Source organism: Alligator sinensis, unplaced genomic scaffold (genome assembly GCF_000455745.1).
Source record: "Alligator sinensis unplaced genomic scaffold, ASM45574v1 scaffold1052_1, whole genome shotgun sequence".
Taxonomy (NCBI): Eukaryota; Metazoa; Chordata; order Crocodylia; family Alligatoridae; genus Alligator; species Alligator sinensis.
In genome coordinates, this window is record NW_005842971.1 from 459,055 (window position 1) to 468,848 (window position 9,794).

Genomic DNA, 9,794 nt, shown 5'->3' on the forward strand with positions numbered 1-9,794 from the left:
TATAATCCTTGGAGCACAAAGGACATTCATTTCCTTTTGAAAGAAAGGTAGCAAAAGGGCCAGGAGACCCCCTTGGCTCGATAGGGAAGTCATGGACATCCTGAAATTGACAAGAGAAGTGTATAAGGGATGGAAGTCAGGAGTTACTACCATGGAGCAATAACCTGCACCTGTAGGGAGCAGATTAGAAAAGCAAAGGCAGAAACCGAATTCAAATTGGCAACTGGAATCAAGGACAATAAAAAGTCCTTCTTTAGATACGTAGGAAGTTAGAGTAAAAATAAGGGAAAAATAGGGCCCTGCTGAATGAAATGGAACCGCTATAATCGACATTCAGGAGAAAACCAAACTCGTAAACTAATACTTTGCATCGGTATTCCACCTGTCCAAGGGTGTGAGCCTGCTTGACAAGATATAAGATGATCAAGGTGTGGGGGTGATCACCCTCCCATAGTTGGTGAAGATCTTGTGGGGGAACACCTAGAGAGGCTGGATATCTATGAGTCAGCAGGACTGGATGAACTACACCCGAGAGTGCTGAAAGAATTGGCCAACATCATCACCAATCATGACCTATGGCAAAGCTATTTGAAGACTTACGCTGCTAGGGGGAGGTCCCAGAAGACTGGAAGAGGGCCGCTGTGGTGCCTATCTTCAAGAAAGCGAGAAAGGAGGACCCAGATAATTACAGGTCAGTCAGTTTGACCTCAATCCCTGGAAAAATCCTGGAAAAAATTATCAAAGACTCCATAATTGATAGGCTAACTGAAGGAAGTATTCGAAATGAAAACCAACATGGCTTCATTGCAGGCTGGTCATGCTTGACCAGTCTCATTTCCTTCTATAATCAGGTAACTCGCCACCTGGATAAGGGAAATAAGGTTGATGTCATATACTTGTATTTCAAAAAGGCGTTTGACTTTGTCTCCCACGATGTCCTCATGGTAAAATTGGAAAAATGCAGCCTCGACTACTTCATGGTCTGCTGGCTAACTGTTAGACCGAGGTAGGACCCAGAGAGTATTAATAGACAGAACTGAATCAACATTGCTAAAGGTGACCAGTGGTGTCTCCCAGTGTTCATTTCTTGGACCAGTGCTTTTCAACGTTTACATCAGTGATTTGGATTTGGTGTTAAGACTTAGAGGGGACTTCGTGGAAGCCTATGAGTATGTAAGGGGCGTACATCAAGGCCTGGGGAGCATCTGTTCACCAAGGCACCCCAAGGGAAGACAAGAACCAGTGGCCACAAACAGCTTGAAGATAGCTTCAGATTGGACATAAGGAGAAACTTATTTACGATTCAAGTGCCTAGGGTCTGGAACAGACTCCCCCCAGAGGTGGTACAATCACCTACCCTGGAGATCTTTAAAAGACGTCTTGATGTGCACCTTGCTGGGGTCAACTGATCCCAGCAGTCTTTTCTGCCCAAGTGCAGGGTGCTGGACCCAGTGATCTCATGAGGTTACTTCCAGCCCCTAACATCTGTGAGTCTATGGAAGGGAGAAATTCCTTTCTACTCCTGTGCAGCAGCAAAGCAAAGTGGGGCTTGGGAAGCCCCTGCGGTGGGGGGGGCATCTTTTGCCCTACACCTGGCTTTGGGGGTAGGCAGGCACCCAGCATACCTATGCCTGCAGCCTTTAGGGCAGAGGGTACTTACCTGCTCTGCTCTGATCCGAGCAGCTTTTAAACTCCCTACCAAAGTGGGGAATCTTAACAACTTGATTGGCTGAGTCCCAGCAGGGCCTCAGTCTGTACTAGGCTGCCTCTGGAAACATGTGGGACTTCCACAGTTTCTAGGGCTCTGCTGCCTACCTTCTCCATACTGCAGGTAAGTTTTGTGGTATATTTTTTAAAACTTTTTTCCTTGCTCTCCCTGTCCCCTGTGGTTTCAGGCCATTTCTGGCCAAATCATAGTTTTCTAGGTCTTCAGGAGGACCACTAAATTTTGGACTTTCCCTTGAAATCTCCTGAAGCCCAAATTACAGTGGTCCCTAAACGTAGTGGCCTCCAGTAGTCTGCTGAGAGGATACATAGGAAAGGACGAATAGTATTAGCGAGGACATAGTTTATTCAGTTACTGAAATTACTATTTATTCTGGGGCCCCTTAAAAGTAATTTGTACTGGTCGTTCATGGCCATTGCAAAACTTGTAACAAGAGTTTCAAAGAATAGGTTTCTAGTTCTTATTGCATGCTAAAAGTATAAGGCCAAGATTTTAAAAGTACATGTCCCAAATTAGGCAAGTCCATTTATGTGAATCAAAAAGAGGCTATATTTTCAAAAGCGCCAAGCACACAGCAGTGCCTGCTAACCTATATGAGATGTTACGGATCTGAAGTTGGGAAAACAAGTCTAAATACTCATTCACAACCAGGCAAGAACAAGCAATTATTTTCATGTTAAACAATTCCAAATTGTTTAGGTGTTCAGATAAATCAGTTGGAGACAAGTTCTCTTTAGAGTGTCTTTGGAGATATCGTTTTTAAAAGTGTAGCTCTTTTTTTTAAAGATGCTAAATGTGTTTAAAAACATGGATATATGTATATCTGAAGTTTTATTCACAGTGATTTTTACAGCAACCTCACCATGTAAAGTATATACTTTATTTTTAATTAAAGACTTTTGAGGGTAGATAGAGGTAGTTAACCATGTTAGTCTGGACTCAAGTCAGGCGGGAGGCAGGGTAGACTTATGCCTTGTATCTCTGATTTAGTTAGTCTACATAAGCTTTAATAAGCAGCAGCTTACTTCGTCAGATACTAAGAATGAATTGCAGGAAGCAGAAATATATTACCATAAATCCATAAATAGAAAGTTGTGATTAGAATACAAAGGATAGAGAAGAGGGAGAAAAAGAGGGGCACTGCTGGGGGAGGTCTGGTCCTACGAGAGAGAAACTAAGTAGCTAACTCATTGAGGAACATGGGGATTACAAAAATGAATCTAATTAATGGAATAAGAATCCATACTATGGTTTAGACCATAGTTAACACAATCCAGTGTGGATGATTTCTTGTTCTGCAGTTTCCTATACAAGTTGGTTTTTAAAATGGCATCGTTTAAAAACAGTTTCTTTGAGCTCAGTGATGATGGAATTTCCAGGGAGGTTAAGTCTTCTGCTACAGGCTTGTATGTCTTTGTGGAATTAATGTCAAGTCAATGCTCATTCATTCTTTAACATAGGGGTCTCCCCATCTGTCCAACGTAGACAGCAGAGAGGCACTGTAAGCAAGTGATAGCATATATGATATTGGTAGAGGTGCAGCTGAATGAATCTCAGATGTTATAATATGTGTTGCTTAATCCAGTGATGATGTGGACTTTGTGACAAGGAGGCATAGCTGCCATTTGGATCTGGAGCAAGGTCAAAGTGAGAGAGTGCAATGGATATGGAGGCAGTCTCCTCATCAAGGGTGACTTTTTATGGCTTTTAATCGTCGTGGGAGATGTTGGTATATAAAGAAGTGACATCCCTGGTAGCTAAAGTAGCTAGAAGTTTTCCAGTGGAACCCACTTTTTCTAGGAAATCGGTGGTGTCTTTCAAGTAGCTGACAGCTCCTATGGCATATGGGAATAGGATAGAGTCAATGTAGCTAGAAACTCCCTCCAAGATGATGCCAGTGCGAGAAACAGTGTGGCGTCCTTGGTTGCCAGGTTTGTGGATCTTGGGCAATAAGTGAAAGTTGCTTGGCCTGGGGTTCTGGGAGGTGGAAGCCATGGTGGGTCTTGGTCAATTTGTAAAACTCCACGTTGGAGGTAGGTATTATCCAAAGAAAATCCTAGCACAGTAATTCTCAACAAAGGTGCTAGTGCACCTGGGGGTGCCACGAGTGGTACGTCAGCCTTTGAAGGGTGCCATGAGGTATGAGGAGATAAGCAGATAGGCACAGGCTTAGGCTCAGTCCATGCCTGGCTGTTCTTTTGCCTGTATTGACTGGCCCCTCTGCAAGGGTACCACATAATGCAGGAGTGCCTTAGATTTAATGAGGGGTGGCTTAAATCTTAAAAGTCTAAAAAGGTTGAGAACCAGTAACTTAATACTGCTACAGTCTCAGACTGGCTGTCAAGAATGAGTAATGAGAACACTGGCATTTCACACCATGGTCAGAAATGTGTTTGAAGCATTTTGAATTCCAGAGTGCTTCAAATTATCAGGCACACCCCTTTTATCCAAGTGCTTCAAAATGGCCTCAGCAGCATACCACAACACTGTTCTCCTTGCCCTGTTTACCTCTCAGCTTCTGATCTCCAGGGCTGTGGATTGAAAGTACACATAAACCAGTATAAGTGATCAGAAACCAGTTCATATCAGGAACACAATAGAAGTTCAGTGCGCATAAACCACTTTCAAAATGGCCAAAACTGATTTACGATAAACCTGGAGGGATGTAGTATCAGACTTGAACTGATTTAGGTTAAATCAGTTTATTGAACTTCTGTCCCAGATCCCCCTCCAGATTCAAGTTAACTCTGTCTCCCAGCATCCCAGGATGCTTTGCCTTGGCCCAAGCTGTCTGTTCCAGCCGAGCAGGGAGATAGATATGCTCTAGTATTCCCTGGTATCTGGCATGAGCCACTGCAGGCATGTGGCTGCATCTCTGGAATCAAAAGTGAATGTCTGTTCATTTGCTGATCAGTTCAATCTATGCAGGTTAGACTAACCTGGGAAGATTAAATTAATTCAGCTTCAGGCTTTTTGTCCATTTGTACTTAGCCCAGAGGTTCCTGAGAACAGATGCATGTACAGGCTTTTAAAATGGTTGCCATCCTCGTGTTTTTGTTATTGGCTTTATTAAAATAAAGCTTGATGTGATGGATTTGTTAGATATCTAAAATATATACTTACTTTGGATCGAAGGCTCTTTGGTGCAGGAGTTCTTCTGTTTGGACAGTACCTAACACTACCACAGTGTCCAACTTAATGTTTCAAGCTTAGTGAGCAAAGGGATAGTTGTCAGGGGGAGGAAGAACAGGAGGTAGAGATTGTATGGAGCTGTTAAACTTGCATGGCTTCATACGGGCTGGAAGGAATACTGCTCGTTATAGATTTCAAAATGCAGTGCCTCTTGTATGGTACAGTACCCTGCAGTAATTCACTGTTATACAAATAATGACTTGTTTTCCTTAACAGCCTGTTAGACGACAGTCTCTTACTCCACCTCCACCCAACACAATTACATGGGAAGAGTACATATCAGCTGAAAATGGAAAGTAAGTATTTCCATTTTATTCTTTTTTCAACTGTAGATGTAGCTTATATCTTTATATCACTTATTGTTTCTGTATTTTCTTGCCTTGACCTGTAAAATATTTACACTTTTCTCTAGATTAGCATGAATCAAAAAGGGCATGAATTCTTTATCTGTAAGAATATGCTGCATATATAACTAATTGGACAGTACAATCAACAGAAAACATAACAGTATTTTAACTTTCATATTCTTCGATACCCAAAGCTCAAAATATAAAGATATTCTAAAAGTTTAAAGTCTGTTTCAGACTACTTCAGTACAGCTTTCTATCTACAACATTTATTAGACTTTTGCTTATGGTGGTAGTGTCAAATAAGTTGCAAAATTAAATATATAACTTGTGGCATGAGTCTTAATCTGTGTCCAAAAGAGGGCATTTCTGAAAAATGTCTATGAAGCTTCTCAGCAGCCAAACCTTGTGTAAATTTATCTACCACCATGTCTTAGAAGTCAGCGCATCTTAACTATAGTCATTGAGTTAATTTTTCCCTAAGTGTTTTAGTTTGTGGATGCTGAAGTGTACTATGTTCTTCACAAAAAAACAGTGATTATGTAGTCCATGTTTCAGTTAATTTGTAGTCTTAATCGAGATACTATGTTAAGTAGCAAGATTTACCAAACAGGGGGAGACGTTAAATAAAGCATATAATAGGTTATATGATAATCTTGATGGATTTTTAATTGCATTAGATCAAGGCTGTTCAACTCATGGCCCCAGGCCACATGCAGCCCATGAGGGGTAAATTTGTGGCCCTCAGGCTCCCGCCTGGCTATCACTCCCTCCCATTGCTTTGGCTACAGCAGGATCTGGGATCTCTAGGCTCCCCCTCCTTCCTCCAGGGGGCAAGGTGCGGAGGTGCAGGGTGCTTTTGGTAATGAGGTTAGTGAGGTTTGGTGCTTGTTTGAAAGCTAGAATAGGAAAATCTCTTTAAGAATTGGGTCTTCTTTTAGTATGGGTTACAATTGTTTGAGGATTTTCCATGTAGGTTCTGGGGAGGGACATGTCATAACCAGTGGTGTGCGATCCAGGGGGATTTTCCTTCTGTACTATATCAATTCTTTACATGGTTTCCGGGTGGGTCTTTCAATAGTGTAATGCATCTCTCTGGAGGAGTGTCCTTGTTTTAAGTGAAAGCCTTTTTGAGATTCGTGAGATGGCAATCGCGGGTGTTCTCAGTGCAAATTTGGTAGTATCGGAGGGCTTGGGTGTATATTACAGCTGTCTTGGTGTGCTTAGGGTGATTGCTGGTTCTGTGCAGATATGTATGTTGGTCCATGAGTTTCTTGTAGATGGTGGCCTGTATTTTACCATTCTGGATGGTGATCATCATGAAATAACACCACTGACTCTTGAATTTACATCTTCGCTGACTGGCTTTCTTCCATGCATACCAGCCTCTGGTTTCTTTACTATTCATTCTGTCTAGGAAGAGAACAGACTAATTGCAGATGTTTCCTCAGCCTGACAAAGGGTAGCTTTGACACCTGAAAGCTTGCAAAGAAGAATATTTTCAACTATTTGAGTTGGTTAAATGAAAAATATCAGATTTACCTATATACCATTAGGGCTGTCAATCGCAATTAACTCTCATGAATAATGCATTTATTTGATTTTTGCATTTTTTTTTTTTAATGTGCGTTAATCACTTCTGGTGATGGGGGGTGTGTGGAAAAAGCAGCCCCTCTCTCCTCACTGCTGCATGCCTGCCTGTGCTGCAAAAGCGGCCCCTCCCTGCCTAGCCACAGACACGCATGTATGCGTGCACATGCACACACCTACACACTCAGGAGCTGGGTGCAGGTAAATGTATGGGGGGGGGAAGGGTTGGAGGGACAGGTCTTGGGGACTGTCTAGGGTTTGTGTACATCCAAAAATACAATTATGATAAATTGAGATTCTAGTATTGTTTAATTGCATGATTTAAAATTGCAGTAAATCGCAACTGTTTTTTTAATCTCGTGATTAATGACGGTTCTTTTTTTTAATTGTTTGACAGCCTTATATATATTCCTTGCCTTAACTAAAATCTAATTTCATTTCTGTAAAAGAAGCATCCCATTAAAATCAACTGTTTCTTTCTTAAGAGCTCCTCATCTGGGTAGAGAACTGGTCTGCAAGGAAAGCAAGAAAACCTTTAAAGCCACAATAGCCATGAGCCAGGAATTTCCCTTAGGAATTGAATCGTAAGTGAAAATTACTAGCTATAAAAGTTGTTCTCTAATAAGCAGCAAAACTTCCTTGTGTCTTCATTCAGATGTTGCCAACTTAGAAATATGAGTGAAAACATTGGCAAGCAAATGAACTTTTAACTTTACCAGTCACCCAACAGTTTTTTCAAAGCATAGAGACACTTCAGCACTGTGTGAATATTTTGACAGAAATTGAAGTGTTTTCAAAAGCTAGTGTTTAAAAAAAAAACAAACCAAAAAAAAAGGCTCAAAGATCATCTAGCAATGTGTTTCTAGTCTTATGTTGCAAGATATTGCTAATGGTCCACATTTTAATGTTTCGGTATTTGTCGTGTGATTTTGGTAAAATCCCTCAGTAGCGCCATAAAAAATTAATTGCGGTTCCATCTTGAGGCTGAGTTGAGTTTTATGTTCAGGAGTTTTCAGGAGAGTTAGCCCAGCATACATCATGTGTAAGAGTCAAAGACAAGGTGAAGAGAGGATTTATTGTTATTATAAAGTATCTTCCCAGGTCATTTCTGTCCCTGTGGTAACTTAATGCAAGCTCTCTTCTAACGTACTGCCATGTTTCTTCTAAATGTTGTGTGGAGCAAATGCTCTAAACACAGCATTTGAGGCCTTTGATCCACTTGGTATGTGATCTTGGGGTTCTGCTGAGATGACAAAGAAACCAACAGTTGATGGCAAATGATGGTGGGAGTGTGTCAGTGCTGTGACTGGAGAGAAAACAAAAGGGCATTCAGTAGGAGATCAGGAAATTGATGCTGTAAAAGGAAGTGGTGTGGATAGAATGAGTTTGAAGAAATGAATGTCTAGTTATTTGCTATTGAAAGAGTCTTTCTCCTCCCAATGCCCGCGGTGTATTGTAGTGCCTCTTGAATATGACTTCAGGAACAGTGTAGTTTGTCAGCAGTGGCCTAAGACTCACTTTCAGTCAAAGAGGTGTCTCCATTGAAGTTTGTTCATTCTTCTGAGACTACTGAGACATATCAACAAATTCACTGACTGAATATGTTATGATATGGGATGATACTATTTTTTAAATTCATTCTCTGCTATGTTAACAATATGTCTATATGTTAGTAGTTTGTAGAAAATGGCTAGTGATAATACATGAAAGCTTGCAATTTAAGCATTGCAAGGCACATCTACATGTGTGCTTTAATGCTCAGTAGCCTGTTTTACCATGCATTAGTGTGTCGCGTCGAAAACCGTGCTAATACGCTAATGCACAGTAAAATTAGGCTACTGTGCATTAGGGCAGCCTAATGCACATTTATTTATTACCTCACATTATAGGTACTGCATTTTATCCGCAATAGCAAAAGCACATTAATGAACGTGAAGACTCGCCCACAGTAGTCTAAAGACTCCAAAATAGTGTTAGAATTTAAGTTGGAGGACCATTTTTGAGAATGGATGTTTGGTAATCCGTGGCATAATTTTTGGGTCTAGCCACTGGTGGCTTATCAGAGCTAGAAAAAAGCACTTTTTGCTAATGCTAACATAATATGTATATGATAGTGTGGATTACTGAAAGCTGGACCTTGCTGTGTCACTGTCAGAGTAGCAGTGCTTTGTCATCACAGGACTAATAGCAAGTATTTAGACAACTAATTTTTAGTTCTTTATCTTCATTAGACACTGACTCACTGAGGGGAAAAAAATTAAGCTGGTAAAAGAGAAACTCACCTAATGAAAATTCACTTTCCTTTTCAGATTATTGAATGTTTTAGAAGTAATTGCACCCTTCAAGCACTTTAACAAACTTAGAGAATTTGTTCAGATGAAGCTTCCACCAGGCTTTCCTGTAAAGCTAGGTAAGATGACATTTTCAACTTCAGTTAGCTATCCCCATTTCCAAGAAGTGATTACATTTTGTGTAAGGAATTTAATGGAGTTTGTTTATTTTAAGGAAAGACGGTTCTCATTCGCTGCATTAGGCTTTAGAGGAATATCATTGGGCCTTGGCAAATAGAAGAAATACTAGCTAGGACTAGTGACAGAATTAAGAATATGGCATCTGAGATGGAAAACAGCCACCAACCAAGAAAGCACTTTCCTTTTTACTAATCATCTGGAGTGTGAGTGAATAGCAGAAGCCCCTGACACAGTAACTCTGCAATCTTAATGTAGCCCTGGCAAACACCTTTCTAGTGACACCGCTGCGCAGTAGACTAATAATACTTCACAGTAGCATATTAGCAGTGTCTGTGCTGCAATACACTACTGCACAGTGTTATTAGACTACTGCGCCCACTGTATATTTCATTTTCATTGCACCTCATGATTCATGTAGATCACCAGTGAACACCAAGTTTTAATTTCTAATTGTTGCCAACAGAAAAG

General features: G+C 40.8%; 1 protein-coding gene across 1 annotated transcript in view; it reads left to right on the plus strand.

The window, feature by feature from the left end:
- Window positions 1-9,794, plus strand: part of ANKRD13C (ankyrin repeat domain 13C) — a 60,616-nt gene that overhangs the window by 44,336 nt on the left and 6,486 nt on the right. Inside the window, exons 11-13 of the mRNA XM_025192833.1 lie at window positions 5,135-5,214; window positions 7,341-7,439; window positions 9,165-9,265. Of these exons, the coding sequence (XP_025048618.1) occupies window positions 5,135-5,214; window positions 7,341-7,439; window positions 9,165-9,265 (280 nt within the window). The remainder of the gene's footprint in view (window positions 1-5,134; window positions 5,215-7,340; window positions 7,440-9,164; window positions 9,266-9,794) is intronic.